The sequence below is a fragment of the Ascaphus truei genome, chromosome 8, assembly GCF_040206685.1.
Source record: "Ascaphus truei isolate aAscTru1 chromosome 8, aAscTru1.hap1, whole genome shotgun sequence".
Lineage (NCBI taxonomy): Eukaryota > Metazoa > Chordata > Amphibia > Anura > Ascaphidae > Ascaphus > Ascaphus truei.
In genome coordinates this window covers 45967039-45988605 of record NC_134490.1, presented here as the reverse complement: position 1 = coordinate 45988605, position 21567 = coordinate 45967039, and the positions used below count along the sequence as shown (strand labels likewise).

Genomic DNA, 21567 nt, shown 5'->3' with positions numbered 1-21567 from the left:
GCTACTAGCAACTGTTACACATGAAAAGCTTAATTATCAGTTGTCATTCTAATCTCCCTAAATCACCACCGAATAAAATTCAAACAAATACCAGAATGTCTCCTGGGTGCACAGTGCTGCAGGCTGGCAAACAGACTCCTCCCGATGGGAGAGTATGAAAGCAAAATTTAAAAAACCCTACAGATTATTACAGGATTGTAAGTAATAGTTGAAGCACTTTAATCCCCAGACTGTACCATTCACGGGGAAGAGTCAGTGTGCCAGCCACCGTATACTAGTATAGGTTAGAGTTTAAGGCACCTGGTCTAAACAATTTTAAAACAAACAACTGACTAGAGCTTGAATATCCATCACCTTCGTGACCTCAAGGTTCATCTCTCTGCAATGTGTAGTGTATATTCCCCAGCAATATGTGTAACAGCACAAAAACAGAAAGCCAATTCTTACTGAATTAGACACCCTCTACAATAAGAGAAAGATCCTGCATTGAAAGCTTTTGCTTGTGTCAACATATAAAAAGCAATTATGGGGCTATGTATACACCGTTGCTATAAGTGATTGTGTCATTAAAAGGATGCACAGAAGAGTAGCCAGTTACTGCGTCTCTGTGCGCCATTGTATAAAAAAGATTTGTATGTGTTGTGCGCTGTGTGCGTCAACGTCTTTTTCAGAATGGAAATAACGTTAGAGCGTTAAGTGATGTGTGGATGATGTCTGTGGAACAGAAGTGTAAATTATATAGAATGTTAAAAAAACATGAGCCGCTTTTGTGTACCATAAATGTGTCAAAATTAGCCATCCAAGTTTTTCTTGGCGTAAAAGCAAAAGCTTGTTGAGTGAAATATTTCTTAGTGCATCTACAGTATATGTATGAGCATAGCCGCTCTGTTACACAGGGGAAGATCCTCCGGTCGCTCATTTTTTTAACGTTGCGTTGTTACCGCAATGTAATGCATCGATAAACAAAATGCATAACCCCAAAGGTGCTTAGCGCTGCGATGTCTTTAAAACGAATGGATCAAAACATGTTAACAGACGTTTGGCTTACTCATATGCAAACATATGGTAATGAGCAGTTTACATAATGCAAGCGCATTGGAATAACACAACAATATTTAGCACCTGCCAACAGCCGCCCTTACTCACCCCCAAACCCTGAGGAGCAGTGCGTTATTTCTACAAATAGCCTACAGGGGAAAAGGGACGGTATTACGTGGTACCCTTATGAATGTACTGAGAAGGATTTAACCCTTACATTACATGTGTAAAACTAACAATATATATATATATATATATATATATATATATATATATATATTTATATATATATATATATATATAGTGGAACATATAATAGGCTGAAACACAGCAATAGATTCATATGAAATGTTGTTGTTTTTTCATGGAGTTAAATATAATATGCTTTTTAATTATTACAGGGAATGTAATATATGTGTATATGGTCGAGTATTGTCTCTAATATTGAGTATACTGTTTAAAGTATGAGCGTATAAGTAATGATTCTTCATACTGTACAAGACAAAGAATTGCAAGGAGACAGAAGTTGGAAAAATAAAATGTTATTACACAGTTAAGTCACTGTGTAAAAAAATAAATATCACCAAATGTAATATATACACAACAAATCTCACTATATACTCAACAAATCTCAATATATACACAACAAATCTCACTATATACTCAACAAATCTCACTATATACTCAACAAATCTAATTATATACACAACAAATCTCACTATATACACAACAAATCTCATTATATACACAACACATCTCACTATATAATGTAGCAGAGTCCCCCTCCTTACCTCCGGTGAGGGGGAACTGCTTGGTTGCCCAGCCAGAGCTCCGTGCGAGTGGAGAGAGGTAGCAGCGGTGATTTCAGACTGCTGCGCAAGCACAGTTGTGGCCAGAGTGGCGGCCATCTTTAAATTACTTCAAAAGCCCACAGAGACTACAATCCCGAGAATGCTTTCCAGGAATAGAGCGGCGGTCATCTTGGACTGGCTCCCCACAGACTGAAGCGGGACTACGAGTCCCAGAATTCTCGGGGGGGAGGGAAATCACGTGGGCGGATACAGCCAATGGCACGGATGCATTCCAATGGAACAGGATATCCTCTGCGGCCAAAGAGCACGCAAGGCAGTCCGGACAGAGGAGCGAAGGAGGAAGGTAGTGTCCAGGAAGCAGTGCTTCCTGGACTAGGCCCAGACCTTGCCCCCTTAGGCCCCAGTCATTCCCTGAGCCACCTGAGTATAGTGCTGCCGGAAAGGCCCCAGATAGGGACTCTTCCCCTGTAGTAATAGTACTGCGTCGGTGGATGGACGGTCACACGGCAATCTGCGACCTGGGACCAGGCCGCAGTATTCTGGGACATTGTGTGAGACATTCGGCCGGAGCTCACACCACAAGTAGGATATGGACCCTCAGGCGAGAGGGGAATTACTGTCGGAGGCTCCGCTACGTGGGACCTTCTTCCGCACAAGTCTACAGCTGCATCTGGGTACTGCAGTACCCAGGCAGGTACCCAACGTGCACCAACATACCACAGGGGGTAGCGCTACCTCACATTTGGGTGGGATTCCTGGGACGGACACCAGAGGTTATTGGTGCCACGGCACCCTCAGTACTTTGGGGGAACCACTCACTGTTTGGGGTTACTGCATTATACTGTTGGTACCTGATAATGTATGTTATCTGTGTTTAGTGCTGTGTATAGTAAAGATTAGTTACATACATTGTGTGGTGTATTGCTTACTACTATTGCTTACTACTGCTGTATTGATTCCTGTGAAGGGTTATCCCGCAAACGCTGGGATCCCTCATAGGTGGAGGTGCTGCTCTGATGGTGAAGGAGGACGGGGACCACCCTGGAAACGTTCAAAAGCCATGATGTGGACAGAGATTCACCTGGGGTAGTTAGCATTAAAGGGGGAAATAAATCTGCCCATGCCCTGCTGCATTGCCAGGTTAGCACATTTAGTGATGCTGTCACCCGGGCCAAACTATTTGTGACAGCAGCAGTGAGGTGTGTCAGGCCCATGAGCATTAACCTGCTCTGGTGCTGGGCTGCCTACTCCCGGGTAGCGGGCTGCTTTCTCCCTATTACACACATTAATCCCTGCCCTGGCCTCAATACAGGTAAGAAGGGCCGAGATGTCTTGGAATCCTTCCCGCAGTGTTTACAGCAGCTCATATTGGTGGGCCATCAGCGTGTCTTGAAACAGGGTCTGGGTCCTCGGCGCTGCATGGCTGGCAGTCGAGGTGCAGGATGGACAGCAGCAGGATGGGTAGCTACTGGGGCTGCAGCGGTGCAGCCGGTGGGGCTGCAGCGGGTGCTGCTGGCAGGGCACTAGCTCTGATCCCTCATCATCAGCTCCCACTCACCATCTCTCCCCCCTCATCATCAGCTCTCCCCCACCACCTCTCCCCTTCCTCATCATCAGCTTCCCTCACCAGCTCTCCCCCCATTCTTATTGCCAAAACAAGCAATTTTGGTATCATATATTAGTCTTATTTGAATGTTAAACATCTAGTAGTATTGGTGTCCCAAACAAGCCAGCCCCTTAAGTGCAATCTGTGCTGTACCAGGCAGGCAGTGCTACACCCGTCCCTAACATCTGTCAGAATTGACAATTGACAACCACCCACACATTACATAACATCCATGTTGTATGTTAAAAAAAAAACAGGCTAGACTTCCTGTGACGTCAAGAGGAATGGCTGCCTGAGAGACTTGCTCCAGAGCTCCTCCAAAGAATATCTTAAAAACAAGCACCCTCACAGACAAAACCCCCACCAAAACTAGATAATCCCCAAACAAACAATGCAGCCCTGAACCCCAAAGATCTGCTGTGCACAAGAGTGGCCTCTCCTTGCATCTTCAGAGTGAAGTTACCGGCGCTTTGGGAGGCCCCCTGTAGGTCCAGACCCCCGCAGAAGTCTTCCCCCTGCCTCTCACAAAATCGGAAGAACAGGACAAATTCGGGAGGTAGGAGGGGCGAGGAAGCTCCAGGTGTCACGCGGAGTCCGGTCTGACTACGGGGTTCGGGAACGGAGCGCCCACCCCCCCCCCGCCACGCGCGGTCTGAAGCGCGCCCGCAGCAGCCTCCTGCAGCCCTGTGGCAAAAACTGAGCAGCATCTCCGCTGCGGTCCCCGCTTCCCCCCCCCACCCACCCCCTCTTCTCTCCTCCCCCCCCTTCCACCGCCCCAAAGGACCCCCTCTCACCCCCCCCCCTCCCTCTCCTCCCCACCTTCATCTCCGACTGCCCAACACCAGATCCTACCAACAAGAGGACTCTTTCAGGGATCCCAGACACCCCTGGTCGACAGCCCGCTTCCTCCCCACTTACCGGTATCAGCAAAGACCGGGTCTTCGATTGCAGGGGCCCAACCGAGGAGTCCGACCGCCCGACGCGGACCCCCGTCAGAGTACAGAGAGTGCCCGGCCTCCTTGTCTGCCCACACCTCCACAATGTTGGAACTTCCGTACCCAAAAGCCCAGCAGGAGAGGACTTGTGTGACTATGCTCTCACCTGTTGAAGGAATGAGGCCCCATTGCTGCTGGACCCTTCCCTGGACACTGGCCTAGGCACTTCCCATACCACCGAGGGTGAACTTCGTTTTGTGAAGGTGGTATATACTATCCCTAAGCTTCTATAAGGCACATCTCTTCCCACTCCCCTCCCCCCCTCGCACCTCCTCCCCTATTGCACCCCCTCCCCCCTTCCCCTCTCACACCCCTCCCCCCCATCCCCTCTCGCACCCCCTCCCTACCCATCCCCCCTCCCCTCTCGCACCCCCCCTTTCACACCCCCTCCCCCTCTCGCACCCCCCCCTCTTGCACACCCTCCCCCCCTCTTGCACCCCCTCTCTCCCCCCCCCTATCTCCCCCCTCTAGCACCCCCCTACCCCCCCTCTCTCCCCCTCCCTTCCCCCCCTCCCCCACTTCCCCCCTCCCGCCCATGTATAGAGATCCAGACAGCGGTACCCCCCACTGACACCCCTCCACTGGGTGCAAACAAAAGAACTCCTCACAATGTGAATTAACATGTTGTTTGATATATTTACCTTGTACCTCCTCCCCCCTCCCCCTATCTCTTTAACAGATATATGGAGGGCTCAGCACCAAGGTCAGAGGGACTACACATATTTTTCTGCCCCTCATCAGTCCTATTCCAGGATCGACTACTTTCTAGGTACCAAAAATATTCTCCAAGCATCCTCACATTCGAACATTGGCCCAATTACCTGGTCTGATCACGCCCCTGTCGAACTCACCCTCTCTCTGCCCTTCGTCAAAAGCAATTCATACAATTGGAAATTGAATGACTCCCTGCTTAATTGCCCCGAAACAGAGAATATAATCAGACAAAAGCTTTCCATTTTTTTCCAACAAGGGTTCAGTCTTAGCCCCAGCAATACTATGGGAAGCTCACAAAGCTTCGATAAGACGAGACCTTATCTCTATCGCCTCCTATAAGAAAAAAATGAAACTCAAGTTGCAGAAGGAACTCACAGATAAAATTATACAGTTCGAACATATTCATAAATCTAACCCTTCCAAAAAGGTCTTAAAATTGTTATCCCAAGCTAGAGCGGACCTAAAGCAAACCCAACTCGAAGAAGTGGAGAGAGCGATGAGGTGGACCAACCAAAAGTATTTCGACAAGGCAACAAGGTAGACCGACTACTAGCTACTAAATTTAGAGGGGCTCGGATTAAATCCCAAATCACCAAAATTCGCACTAGAAATGGACAGATCACCTATATAGAGAAGGAGATAGCCCAAGAATTCGCAAAATTTTACTCAGACTTATACAACCTACATCCCCCAAACCGAGAACCCGTCAATCCTGAGACAATAGAGCAATACCTCGCGCAATGTGATCTTCCCCCTTTCTCTGAAGGGGAACTAGAAGGTCTAAATAAACAAATCTCCCAGGAAGAGCTAGCTGGAGCGATTAAATCCCTCAAATTAGCCAAAACTCCGGGCCCTGATGGATTTTCCAAGATTTACTATAAAACATTCATGCCAACTCTGACCCCCTACCAGCTCGATATGTTTAACTCCTTTCTGGCAGGCGATCCGATTCCTTCTACAATCTCCTCGGCTAATTTAGCCATCATCCACAAGGAAGGTAGAGATCCACTGATGTGCGGGAATTATAGACCAATTTCCCTTCTCAACACGGATCTCAAGATCTACAGCAAGATCTTAGCAAACAGGCTCAACCCAATTCTCCCTCGACTTATTGATCAAGTAGGCTTTGTGTCAGGAAGGCAGGCCTCTGACAATACCCGCAAAATTGTGGATATCATTGACCATGTGCATCTCACTGGAACTAGGGCCATGATTCTAAGTCTCGACGCTGAAAAAGCGTTTGACAGAATCAAATAGTCCTACCTAGATCTGACTTTGCTGAAATTTGGCTTCAGTGGCCCATTTCTCCAAGGAGTCAGAGCCCTTTACCAAAACCCCACGGCACATATTGAGCTCCCAGGCGGACTATCAGATCCCATACAAATTAAAAACGGGACCAGGCAGGGATGTCCATTATCCCCTTTATTATTCGCCCTATCAATTGAACCTCTTGTGGCTAAAATTAGAGACGAAACAAGTATAAAAGGGGTTATGATTGCTGAAACGGAGTACAAAATCTCTCTGTTTGCCGACGACGTAATACTGACCCTCACTAGCCCCCATATCTCCCTTCCCAACCTCCAAAAATTACTAGACCAATTCGGAACAATTTCAGACTACAAAGTCAATATAGATAAGTCAGAAGCTCTCAACTTAACTCTCCCAGAGCTGACGTGGAAATTGCTACAGCATAATCTTAATATATAAAATTGAATGGTTAGTGAGGTTAGTGCTATCTGCGGTGAATCTGATTGGTCCTCAGCCTCTGGCCAATCAGATTGCTGTGTGTGACGTCACCCAACTGCCACTCTCTTCCCCCTCGGCTCGCCACACACACACACACACACACACACACACACACACACACACACACACACACACACACACACACACACACACACACACACACACACCAAATCACCTCTCCCCCTCCCCGCTACAAATCACCCCTCCCCAGCGGCATCACCTCTCCCCCTCCCCGCTCCAAATCACCTCTCCCCCTCCCCGCTCCAAATCACCTCTCCCCCCTCCCCAGCGGCATCACCTCTCCCCCTCCCCGCTCCAAATCACCTCTCCCCCTCCCCAGCGGCATCACCTCTCCCCCTCCCCAGCGGCGCTCAAACTCACCTCTCCCCCTCCCCAGCGGCATCACCTCTCCCCCCTCCCCGCTCCAAATCACCTCTCCCCGCTCCAAATCACCCCTGCCCGCTCCAAATCACCTCTCCCCCCTCCCCAGCGGCATCACCTCTCCCCCTCCCCAGCGGCACTCCAACTCACCTCTCCCCCTCCCCAGCGGCATCACCTCTCCCCCTCCCCACTCCAAATCACCTCTCCCCCTCCCCGCTCCAAATCACCTCTCCCCCTCCCCGCTCCAAATCACCTCTCCCCCTCCCCAGCGGCATCACCTCTCCCCCCTCCCCAGCGGCGCTCAAACTCACCTCTCCCCCTCCCCAGCGGCGCTCAAACTCACCTCTCCCCTTTCCCCGCTCCAAATCACCTCTCCCCGCTCCAAATCACCTCTCCCCCCCCGGCGGGGGAACAGCCAGCTGCCACGCGGCGCGTAAGATGGCGGACCCCCTTCCTCCCTCGCGGCGCCGAGTCAGAAGATGGCGGCGGCCGGAAGTACAGGTAGGTGTCGCTCCCCCACCTCCGGCGCCAAACGGAAGTGAGAAAGGGCGCATCAACTGAGACGTGTGTGTGTGTGTGTGTGTCACTGTCCACTGCCCCCCCCCTCCTGTCCACTGCCCCCCCCTCCTGTCCACTGCCCCCACTCCTGTCCACTGCCCCCCACTCCTGTCCACTGCCCCCCACTCCTGTCCACTGCCCCCCCCTCCTGTCCACTGCCCCCCCCCTCCTGTCCACTGCCCCCCCTCCTGTCCACTGCCCCCCCTCCTGTCCACCGCCCCCCCTCCTGTCCACCGCCCCCCCTCCTGTCCACCACCCCCCTCCTGTCCACCACCCCCCCCTCCTGTCCACCGCCCCCCCCCCCTCCTGTCCACCACGCCCCCCCCTCCTGTCCACCACGCCCCCCCCTCCTGTCCACTGCCTCCCCCCCTCCTGTCCACTGCCTCCCCCCTCCTGTCCACTGCCCCCCTTCTGTCCACTGCCCCCCTCCTGTCCACTGCCCCCTCCTGTCCACCCCCCCCTCCTGTGCACCTCCCCCCCCTCTCCTGTCCACTGCCCCCCCTCCTGTCCACCCCCCCTCCTGTCCACTGCCCCCCCTCCTGTCCACTGCCCCCCTCCTGTCCACTGCCCCCACCTCCTGTCCACCCCTCCCTCCTGTCCACTGCCCCCCCTCCTGTCCACCGCCCCCCCTCCTGTCCACCGCCCCCCCCTCCTGTCCACCGCCCCCCCCTCCTGTCCACCGCCCCCCCTCCTGTCCACCGCCCCCCCTCCTGTCCACCGCCCCCCCCTCCTGTCCACCGCCCCCCCCTCCTGTCCACCGCCCCCCCCTCCTGTCCACCGCCCCCCCTCCTGTCCACTGCCTCCCCCCTCCTGTCCACTGCCCCCCTCCTGTCCACTGCCCCCCTCCTGTCCACTGCCCCCCTCCTGTCCACCCCCCCCTCCTGTGCACCTCCCCCCCCTCTCCTGTCCACTGCCCCCCCTCCTGTCCACCCCCCCTCCTGTCCACTGCCCCCCCTCCTGTCCACTGCCCCCCTCCTGTCCACTGCCCCCACCTCCTGTCCACCCCTCCCTCCTGTCCACTGCCCGTCCCTCCTGTCCACTGTCCGTCCCTCCTGTCCACTGTCCGTCCCTCCTGTCCACTGTCCGCCCCCCCCCTCCTGCCCCCCCCTCCTGTCCACTGTCCGTCCCTCCTGTCCACTGTCCATCCCCACCCCCTCCTGTCCACTGTTCATCCCCCCCTCCTGTCCACTGTTCGTCCCTCCCCTCTGGGGAACACGGAGAAAGAGGGAGAGAGAAGGGAGCGGGAAATTTTACTCACGGCCAACGCCAGGTCTCTCTCCCCCTCGCCGCTACAACTCACCTCTCTCCCTCCCCACCGCCGCTCCAACTGGAACAGATGGCGGCGCCCGGAAGGACCCCCTTCCTCCCTCGGCGCGCCCAGTGAGAAGATGGCGGCGCCCGGAAGTACAGGTAGGTGTCGCGTGTGTCGCTCCCCCACTTCCCCATCCTCCACTTCTCCCCCCCCACCTTCCCCCCCCCCACCTACCCCCCCACCTCCCAGAGCATGCTCTCTACGGCTCAACATCCCCAAGGAGCAGGAGGAGGGCGGCAGGGACTTAATGCTGCTAGGTGAGGAAATGCAGGGGGAGGAATCCATGCCTTTGAGGTGCCCCCCCCCCCTGCCTTTGACACCACCCTCCCCTCTCCCTTTGACGCCCCCCATCTCCCTTTGACGCCCCCCCCCCCTCCCTTTGACGCACCCCCCCTGCCTTTGACGCTCCCCCCCCCTGCCTTTGACGCCCCCCCCTGCCTCCGGGCAACGCCGGGTATACACACACCTCTCCTCCCCCCCATCACACTCACCTCCCTCTCCGGCGCTGACTCACCTCCCCTCCCCGGCGCTCACTCCCCCTGCCTTTCACGCCCCCCCTCCCTCCGGCCAACGCCGGGTATACACACACACACACACCTCCTACACCCCCATCACACTCACCTTCCTCCCCGCCGCTCATTTACCTCCCTGGCGCTGACCCACCTCCCCTCCCCCCCGCTGACTCACCTCCCCTCCCCTGACTCCCCTCCCTGGTGCTCCCCTCCCCGGCGCTCCACTCACATCACCTCACCTCCCACACACTAACTGACACACACAACTTACTGACACACACACACGCTGACTGACGCACACACACACGCACACTAACTGACGCGCGCACACACACTGACTGACACACACACACTGACTGACACACACACACACTGACTGACACACACACACTGACTGACACACACACACTGACTCACAGACACACACTGGCTCACACACACACACTGGCTCACACACACACACTAACTGACGCGCGCACACACACACACACTGACTGACACACACACTGACTGACACACACACTGACTGACACACACACCGACTGACACACACACACCGACTGACGCGCGCACACACACCCCCACACACACTGACTGCCGCACGCGCACACACACCCTCACACACACACTGACTGCCGCACGTGCACACACACACTGACTGACTGCCGCACGCACGCACACACTGACTGACGCGCACACAAACCCTGACTGACGCACGCACGCACTGACTGAGGCACACACACACGCACACACTGACTGTGTGTGCGTCAGTCAGTCTGTGTGTGTTTGTGTTTCTGCCTCAGACTCACTGACGCGCGCGCAAACACACAGTGACTGACGCACACACGCTACATGAAGCTGTAAAGGAGGGAGGGGGGGGGACTGGATTGATGTGAATGGGGGACAAACAGAGAGAGGGGGGAGGAGAGAGAGAGGAACGGGAACATTACATCCCGGGCAACGCCGGGTCTCTCAGCTAGTTATAAATATAAATGGAGTACAACCAACATTAAATATCTTTTGGTTAAAATCTCAAATTCATATAGGTCCCTATATCAGTACAATCCCCCCCCCCCTATTCGACCAGATTAAAAAAGACCTTGAGTCTTGGAGCAAACTCCAAATCTCGTGGTTTGGAAGAATAATTTCAATCAAAATGAACATCCTCCCGAGACTTCTCTATCTCTTCCAAACCCTCCTCATAGCCGTTCCACTTCCAGCTCTAAAGAACATCCAGTTCCACATTTTCCAATTCATATGGAAAAACGGAAGACCAAGGGTCCCGAAGTCGGTAATGCTATCTCCCAAAATAAGGGAGGGCTTGGGGTCCCTGATGTGATCAAGTATTACCAAGCGGCACAGCTGAGGCAGGCTGTAGCTTGGAATTACGACCCGGCCTCCTCATGCTGGCTTTCAATAGAATCCCATTATGTGGCCCCCCTCCCTCTCCCTGTTTACCTCTGGTCCCAGGGGGGCAAGGAGAAAAGCCCTAAGAAGTTTGACCTGGGATCAATGAGATGTACGTGGGACATATGGCTCAAAAATAAAGGGAAGTATGGTCTGTTAGCATCCCCCTCTCAACTCACCCCCATCTTTGGAAACCCAAATTTCCCACCCGGGTGTTCGCAAAGACAATTCGGTCAATTTCAAGACCTGAATATCAGGCTGGTTGCAGATCTGCTGAAGAAGGGACAGCCATTCACCTTCCAGGAGCTCCGGGATAAATATCAGACCCAGGATCTCCATTTATTTAAATACCTGCAAATTAGGCACTTTCTCTTTTCGCTCTCCCAAAATGCCAAATTCCCCACACTAACCAAATTCGAATCCCTCTGTATCAAGGGCAGCTACCAGAGTGGGTTGATCTCTGAGATCTACAGGGGGTTAGAGCTGACAGCGGATCCCCCAACCCATAAATATATGCAAAAGTGGTCCGCGGACTTAAACCTGACAATTTACACAGATGACTGGAAGGATGTTTGGGAATCGGCAACTAAAACCTCTATTTGTACAGTCACCAAAGAAAACATATATAAAATTCTATTCCAGTGGTACCTGACCCCGACTAGGCTGAGCCAGATCTTCCCTGGCACACCTGACCTGTGCTGGAGGGGATGTGGTCAAAAGGGGACATGGCCCACATTTGGTGGTCATGTCCAGAGATTCAGAGATATTGGTCCATGATTCAAAAATTAATACATGAGACTACAGGACTAATGATCCCCTTAGACCCTCTGACCTTCGTGCTCGGTAAATCTATTGAAAACATTCCCACGTCAATGGGTAGACTGATCTCCTCGATCCTCCCAGCCGCCAGATGCTCGGCCGCAGCGGCTTGGAAGCAAATAAAAGCCCCAACTAGAGGCACAGTACTTAAAAGGATCAACATAGTTTTGACTATGAAAGACTGACAGCGATGCTCCATAAAAAATTGCCGCAGTTCCAAAAAACTTGGGAACCGTGGCTGGAGCACTGACCTCCGGGGCTGGCATAGGCCCAAGCCATAAGGGCCCCTCCCCCCCTTCTCCCACTCCCACCTTTCCAACCCCGTCTGTTTGTCCCCCCCCCCCCTTTTTCTATATCTGTTAAAATGTTTATTGGAAACTCTGTTCTAATTTCGGTCATGTGCCCATGACAACCCTGTATCCTCGCTTATATTTTTCCAATAAAAAAAAGAGTGAAAAAAAAAAGAGTGAAAAAAAAAAGACAGTCAGCATCTGCATCAGCAACATGTTCAATAGAAATGAAAATGTATGTATGCCTAGTTTTGATTTAAAAAAAAAAAAAGACCTACAGTACACAACTCCAAGTCCTGATGTTTTATTTAAAAAAATTACATAATATTAGAGAGCGGTTGCTAACTCCCAGTCTCCCTTCCAGTCTCCCTCCCAGTCTCCCTCCCAGTCCCAGGGCACTAGAGGTTGGGTATGGGGTGGGGGAAAATGGTTTAAACTTGGTGTAGCAATAAAACTTGGCAACCTACAGCATGATTGACACACATTCCTTGTCTAGCACACGTACTGTAATTAATAGTCACGTGTGTCCTAGCTCAATGTAGGAATGTGCATAGAATTTATTTGATTGTGGACAGAAAAAAATGTGCTCACTGTAGACCATGTAAAAAAAAATATTACAAAAATGATGTTACTCCGGTTGTTATTTTTAATGACTGATTAATCTGCCGGCGTTTTTATTTTATTTCCTACGATCAATTAATTTTTTGTACTTTTTCTTACAATACAACGATAGAATAGAAACATAACCCGTGGAAGGGATTTAGTTTAATCTCGCCGGTGGGGTGATATTAAAGCCGCACAACCAAGTCACATACAGTAGGGGGATTTTAACTAATCCACACAGATTGAAGTTGAAACAATCCATCTGTGGATTTTACCCAGCGGAACAGATTTTGAAGGGAAAGCCAGGAAAATTCCAGGGAACGGATTTGTACGGTTCGCTCATCTCTAATCTTAAGTCCCCTCTGTGCTGGAGGAACTATTCCCCTGGCTGCTTGAGGAATCAGTCTCCCCAGCCTTGCCATTCCTACCCTGACGCCTCCAATATCTTCACTATCTGACAAATCTATTGGGATAGGTCAGCTAAGAACTGGCCTGCCTCATCCTCTTCCCCCTGCTTCCCATTCTAACCATTACCCAGCTACCTACCTGTTTATCACTCACAGTGTCGCCATCTGCACCACTAGTCCCAACCAGGGCTTGCTCAGTGAGCTCTAAACTCCTTTCAAAATTGTCAATGTCCCTCAATGTTGCAAGTTTCCTTTTAAAATCAGCAATCTGAGACTCCAAGGAGACCACACGGTCACACTTCTCACAGCGGTATGCTCCCTGGAACAGCTGCTCCAAGAGCACATACATGTAGCCGGATGTGCATTGCGTGGCATTCTCAATACTGCTCATTGGTGCACTATGGAGTATAAAGTGCTCACAATTTACTGAACTTCAATATACTACACCTTGACTCACACCTTACTTGTGTCCACTCCTGGTTATAACTCCACTCTTAATCCAAACTGCACTGGTACCACAATGCAACTCATGTCACAGCTCAGTGCTCGCAGGAGACTTCATCAGTTAAAAATGTATGTCATTGATTAACTGTACATTTGATTAATGGTAAGATGAGAGGATAATCGTAAAAGGAAAAAATCATGTAATCTTTAATTGGGTTTTATTAAGACTTTAGACATATTTATGTACATATAATTTAACATAACTCACTCCATACAAATAGTAAGATGTGAATTGAATGTAAAAACATGAATAATGATATACCAACATATGTTGCTAATGATTTCAAGTAAGTAAATTCATTTTTAATAGAATGCACTCTTATTTCATTTTTAAAGCAATTCTTTATAAATAGCACGCTACAGTATGTGTTACTGAAATGACAACAGTGGGCTATAACAAACTCTATATACAACAATATTGGCAATAAGTGATGGTGTGTATCTGGGATGCAGTATCCCTTGGTGCCAAAGTAAATAAAAGAAAGGGATTCAATAGGTTAGATGTAGGTGACTGATACCTAAAATATTTATAGTTATCTGAATTTTACATTTTAAGTTTTAATGTTACCCTAATGTTACACTGTATGGGCAGCAGTACTTTCAGTAACACTTTGTGACTGGACAATCGGAGTAAGACGTCTGCAATACTGTTCTAACAGTATGGTTAATGGACCTGAATCTTGCTGTAGAATTCTTGCTCACGAGTGTCGATATCACTGTTTCAATTCCCTCAGCCATCCCATTAGTAGTGAAGTTTGATCACAAAGGAGCCCCAGCTATAACAGAAGTATCTCAGCTATGTAAGCTGGGGAAAGAGAGGTCACATCACGGTTCATCTCCCTTTTTTACATCATGATCCCAATGGGAGCAGAACGGTGCTGTTAAATGGCAGGAGAGTTTGGGATGACTGATCCATTAAAATTCTAAAAAGCAATGAAACAAGATAAAAGAAAATACCTGATATTTGATCCTGGCTTAATAAACTCTACTAAAATACTCAAATATTGTCTGTGAACATTGTGCGTATCATTGTTCACAGTTCTGCTCTTTGAATAGCAATGAATAATTCACATATTTCTTTATTGTCCAGACTATCTAAATGTGGCACAAATGCTGGACCCCAGGACTCACTGGAAAAGGAAAAGTTCTGGTCCCTTCCAATCCCTGAGCAATAAATAGCTGAGTTCAAAAACAGAGGTTGTAAATTATATTGTTGCGTTATCTACAAATACATTGGTTGAAATACTTATTTCTGCCACGTGTAAAAGATTATATACCCGTAAAACATTATTTTTCAGGTACAGTACAGTAGATGGAGTATTGAGGGGGTTAAGGAAATTATTGTATGAGAGATGCCTCAGGGATCACAAGTTTTTCTCTTAGTAGCTTTAAATCTTCAATTGCATGACAGTACAGAAAATGCAAAGCAAATGCATGACAGGTAAATAAGACTCCGATGAAATACTGTATATATTTTCATATATTTCAGGTTTGCGTTTATTCGTTCTGTGTTGCAACCGAACAATGAACAGATTCAATTATTCACATTAGACTGGGAATATATTCCCCTATCAGAGTCTCTGCCCATTATAAAGAGTATAGATCAATCACAAATATGAAAAATGCAAACACCAAAGGCGCAGTGTGAGTAATGTGCACAGTGATAGCCAGCTTGGTTAGCTGCTATATTATATGCTGTTATAGGAAATAAGCATTCATTACTGAACTTATGAAAAAGGATTGAAGCACCAGAATAATGTCACTTCTATCATCTGCTTTATACTGCACTCCTCAATAGCAGAAGGGGTGGAATGCCGCACAATGCAGCTCTTGTACACTTTAAATTAATAGGATTTTAAACCCTAATGATTATAGGGCTAATGAAACCTACCATTTATAGGGCAATAGGTTGTTTTGTACATGGGATTCCTGGAATTAGGGACGCAATCCATCTGACTTTCAGGAATTCTATTATCCCATAGGTACATTTTATATCCTTTCTATGATTTATCTGCCTTTGAGTTCCAGGAAGGGTTCTCAATGGTTTAGTCTATAGGGAATTTTAAGCCCGTGGAGAGAAAAAAAAACGTAATCTGGAAAAAAAAAAATATACTTTTCAGGACTTATAAAAACAAAGCTGGTTGAGAAAATGTTTTATACAATATGTTATACATTTCATTAAAATATATTTCATGTTAAATTCAATGAAACAGCTACAGTATAGAATGTTGGCTCCTTTCCCACCTAACTTTAAATATGGGACAATGGAGTAATGGGGTTTTGGTTCCAAAGTTAGTGGGTTCACGGAATTCCTTAGGTACCCTGACCCTCAATACACAAAGGGCTTCAGCTTGATCACATCCTAGGATTTAAAGACTTAAAATGTGGCATTTAGGAAGCAGACATGTTCAAGGCTTTGCTTAGATGTTGCTGGAATATCAAGGGGAACACACATTTTCTGAATGACACATTTTGCTCAAAGACTTTGGAACTATTACACTTTTTCCAAATTGCAGCAGGTTGTATCTCAATCGGAATGTGGTCTTCAGTCAGTGAAATACCAACTCTGCTCATAATATAACATCACCAGACATCCCCAGCTGGTATTCTGTGAAATTCATTTAGCAAAAGAAGTGATTAAATACTATCCGTATAATAAAATACTAATAATAACACTAATAATAGTGACCATTAGATTTGTTGCACTGACATCAACACAAATACTGTATGTAGATACATATACATGTTATAGAAACAATGGGACATTTCCCTGAAGCGCTTACAATCTAGTTCTCCTGCCCGAGGCACAGGAGGGGGTAAAGTAATGGCTAGGGTCCCAAATAACGGGAACTGGGTGTCAAACCAGGTTCTAATGAAAACAGAGCTATTAACATTATATCGCTCCTTGTCCTAGTGTAAAGAGAAGACATATCCCCCGACACCCTCCCTCCTCTCGGTGTGGTACAGTAGGTGATTTATTACTTAGCGCTTGGGAGGCTGATGATCACAAAGGCAGATTTGTCCCCTGGGACTTGTTGTGATAAAGCCCTTAACTAAAACATTTGATTTTGTCTTGATTATTTGCAACACTTCCTGGCAGTGATCTGAACACCCTCATATAAGCAGCATCTGGCACCCTCATTTATATTCAATTTCCTTTTTGGGGGGATAAATTACAGCCTTTAAATGACACATATATTTGAAGGCTAGATGAATGAATAATATTTTTCTGCTGCCAACAGTGAAACATTACACAGAACAGGGAGAGCAGAGACTCATTAAAGGCATATTCTCACTGCCTAAGTGCCAGTCCCTCCATCCGGAACGATATGAATTGCCTACACCATGTTTTACCATCTAGTCATGTTATTGATGGGAAACTCTGTGCAAGAATATTCCAAAATTGTTGCATTTTTTTAATTTGTAATATTTGGACCCCAAATTTTGGCAAAAACACTTTTTCCATTTCTCACACTCAATCCTACAACTTTTCACGTTATTGATTGCTAGAATCTCTTTAAAATTAATTTCAGGGAAATTGTCAGATACTTGAATTTCCAAAATGTGGACCCAAAGATTTGGGATGTTTAAGGACTACAGCCTTTTTTCCCCCCATATTATACATGGGTGGGAAGCTCTTCCCACAGGCTTTCAAGGAAAATTGTTGGATTTGTGAACTTGCAAAATGTTATTCCTTAAATTTTGCGGAAGCCCTTTTAGTCTCCACTCACCTATCGCCAGGCTGTATTTATTTAATTGGCCTTTCTAGAAGTCTTAATAATTACTTAAAAACTAACAATTTGAAACAGGTTCGGGATCACTAATAAAGTCCATAAAATGACATTCACATGTTGTGGACTCCTGGTGCTTCTTTGCAAGCTGTGTTCTGCCTTTACTGTACCATTGCCCACAGTTTCTTGTGGTACTTGAACTACTGGCATTGACTTTAGTGGATTCTTGCTGCCCTGCTATTAGCTGTTTAGCTGTATTTAGCCTACACTGTATGTTTGCTATCTATTTTCAGGGGTGTCTGATTTGACCAGTTATAGGGGAAGGGAGGCTTAGGGAAGTACCTCTGGGACCTTTTGGACCAGGGGGAATGGGCCAGATGAAGAGGTAGTCCCTCGAAACGTCGCCCCCCCTAGCATACTTTCCGTTCTCGTTTTTTTGTGTATATTCCTTGTGTTTCATGTTTTTCCCCCTTTTCCTTCCCCGCCCCCACCCCTCACTTTGTGACATGCCCATTTGTGATACTGATTTCTGCAAACACATTTGATTTATTTCTGGTTCGTTTTATTATTAAACGTTTAATGGTACAAAGTTAAATGCATCTCTTTGTTCCCTGGGCATGCTAGGCTGGTAATACAATTACCCAGTCTGCACGACCAGGAACCCCGGTTGGCGTTGGTTTCAAAGGGAGGTTGGAGAAAATGGAGGGTGGGGATGGCCCCTCCTATCTGGGAGACGCTTGTCCAAAGAGCGGAGCCATTGTCTGCCCAGACAAAGAGGCGCCTATCTCCTCAAGAGATAGTGAGCCAGCACTGAGAGCAGGGGGAGGTAGATGCTGCTCTTATTGACTGAAATGGAATTCCCGCCCCCTTGCCTCAACCTCCCCATCCCACCCCCAGCCCAGATTGGCCAACACAGGCTCGCTCTCCCCATGTGATTGGCTCCCCACACAACATCTGTGCTGGGACTGGTCACTGCCCCGAACTCCATGATTTCCCATGGAGACCGAGAACCTACTGTAGAAAAGCAGCAACCGATCATAGTACCACAGATCTCTCCTGGGCTGGTGTGCAGATAGACTAAGCAGTGGGCTCTGAGGACGTGGCAGAGACACCCCAAGTTGAGGCTGCTTGTATGCGGAGCAGGAGATTTGAAGATGCTTTGCACAAACTAGCATCAAGTGCTGCCTGAATACCCTGGACCTTCTGCAGAAGTGAAAGTTGCTCCACGGTGGTGCCGGAAACCTAAGCGATTGGGATTCCCTCTGTATTGTGCTGAAGTTTGTGAGTATAAGCTCTGTTGTGATTTTGTGCTGCGTCTGTTGGCTCCGGTCAAAATAAACACCCATTTATTTGATCTCTGTGTCCTGTCTGGTGCTTGAGCCCATGAAAGAGCCCTGGTCTCCCGTGAAAGAGCCCTGGTCACCCGTGAAAGAGCCCTGGTCGCCCGTGAAAGAGCCCTGGTCGCCCGTGAAAGAGCCCTGGTCGCCCGTGAAAGAGCCCTGGTCGCCCGTGAAAGAGCCCTGGTCGCCCGTGAAAGAGCCCTGGTCTCCCGTGAAAGAGCCCTGGTTGCCTGTGAAAGAGCCCTGGTCGCCCGTGAAAAAGCCCTGGTCTCCCGTGAAAGAGCCCTGGTCTCCCGTGAAAGAGCCCTGGTCGCCCGTGAAAGAGCCCTGGTCGCCCGTGAAAGAGCCCTGGTCGCCCGTGAAAGAGCCCTGGTCTCCTATGAAAGAACTCTGGTCTCCCGTGACAATAATAACCACTTTATTTCATATAGCGTTTTTTCCCAATGGTACTGAAAGTGCTTCAAAATTACAAAATTCTAAAATGTTCTATATGTCTCTTGTATGATCACAGCGGCATAAGAAACTCAGCATTCCAGTTTTAGCGCACAAAATAAAAGTTTTATTCTGAAGGTAATTACTTACATTCAGAAACAGTAGAAAAATGGCGGTGACATCAAATAAGTTATGATACCTTCAAAGATGGTTTTATAATCACTCTTTTCCTGGTGTTAACACTCTGTCTGATCTTGGTGGTATATCTTCTCCCCCGATGATAACCCGGCTCCTCTAACTAGCTAAAAACTGCCGGATATTTATCCAGACAAAATCACCTACTGTAGCCAGTCTTCCTACTCCTAATTCTATGACCTGATATGGTACCATGTGTTTTTCAGCTTAATACTAATGTAATATCTGATACGGAATTACCCACTCTCCATACAAGGAACTCAAGTTTAGAATATAGAAAAGGTTGCATCAGCTACAAATGTCACTTGCAGCTTAACATAGAATCCTATTCGGATATCCCAACACAGCTGTATGTCATAAATTAGCCACACCACTTTCTCCCTAAGATATCGCTCCAACAGTTACTGTAGTTGTCTTATATCACCACTCACGCTATTCATAGTTTAGAGGGAAATATCATTTCTTACACAAGTGGTATGCAGAAGAACAGCTTACAATATATGTTTGGTGCCTGAGGCGCAGGGAGATAAAGTGACTTGTCCAAGGTTACAAGGGGCTGACCCCGGGATTTGAACCAGCTTCCCCTGCTTCAAAGTCAGTGTCACTGTTATCTGTCAATTACTTTACTCACAGACTTTAAAAGGTTTTTTTTATTTTATGCAAATGTTGCATTTCAGTGTGTGGCTACATGCTTCCCCGAGGGGCATATGAGGGCGCTCTCGTAGCGCTCACCCAACAGAGCAACGTGGGCTTTGTGTATAAAGCAAATCATATAGAGGCCATAAAGCATGAATCTATGGACTTCAACACCTCCGCAATAACGTTTGAAACATCTGACACAGGTTTTATACACACACAATGGTTCAGACCAGGTAAGACTGGGTGGTTTAATTCGCTCACAAAAGATTGATAAACACGACAGTAAGGATAAGCCTTTCCGTTCCCATATGTCACGTAACTCCTGCCCTGTCTCTCTATTGCTACATGTGACAAATCCCAATACCGACTGGGAGGTTCATGAGGTTTATTTCTCTTACCATAAACATGTGTGCTTAAGTTTAATTGCCCTGTTATAGAGTTTTAGTTTGGGGCATTTTGAAAAGTATGTTTAACAAACTATATAAAGTTTGTGGGGTTTATTTGTTAAATTCTTTTGGTTGAAAACTGGGTCTAAATAATGAAGAAAACACTACCAGAAAACGAATCCTTTAGCTACCAACAGGTATGTTTCCTTTAAAAACTCAGGTACAGTTGACTGTTTTTCACCAGTTTGCAGCCAGGAGACTTGTTTACACCTCAAATTGATTGTGCAGTTGTAAGTATTTAGGAATTAGATTTGTTTAGTATATGTTCATTGAAGTAAATGTATCTTTCAATAAATAGTAAATTTATTTTCCAGCTCATATTTGCAATCTGTGGTAGAAATTCCAAATGTCTTTACTCCTTGAGTACACTGCTGGCCACACCAGCACTAAAGGATCATGGGAAATGTTAATAGATCTTTACTCCTTGAGTACACTGCCGGACAAGCCAGCACAAAGGGATTATGGGAAATAGAGCACTGCCAAGCTAAGTAATAACTAACCTTGGGGTCTATTGAAGTGAGTGAGCCGTTAGGTGCCCTACAGCGCGGTAAGGAATCTTATGACTTAGCGTACTCAGTAAATAGGACCCTATATAATATACTGCACATTCCAAATGGTCTTTCTCTCTGTTACTTCTCTTACCTGAATGAAGACATACTCATCCTGCACAACTAATGAGTTGGTATCGATGGATCGAGAGAAGGGTCCACTCCTGGTGGTCTCTGAGCATTCCTGTATTCTGCAAGTTATATAATGGGCATCTGTAAAGTGAGAAACAATATCATGTCAAACTGCTGGGGCAACAAATTTACACCCAACAGAGTATTAGAGCAAAAGCAAGTGTAACATATTGAAACAGAGACGGGTAAATGGTTACTTAGTTACCATTACTGTCAGTGAGTGTATTATTTTGTTATACTGATAACAAGCAGATGTTGTGTATTTCCCTGCACACATTAGGACTTGAATGATAAATTAACCAGTACCAACAAAGTCTTCAAAGTCTCCAATGGTCTCCACAACCATTGCAGCTACGTCACGACATGACCACTATGCAGCCATGTCATGGCATGGACACTC

At 47.7% G+C, this 21567-nt stretch overlaps 1 protein-coding gene across 1 annotated transcript in view; it reads right to left on the bottom strand.

Moving 5' to 3' along the window:
• SORCS3 (sortilin related VPS10 domain containing receptor 3) overlaps positions 1-21567 on the bottom strand; it is a 445583-nt gene that overhangs the window by 101378 nt on the left and 322638 nt on the right. Inside the window, exon 7 of the mRNA XM_075611819.1 lies at positions 21130-21248. Coding sequence (XP_075467934.1) covers positions 21130-21248 — 119 coding nt within the window. The remainder of the gene's footprint in view (positions 1-21129; positions 21249-21567) is intronic.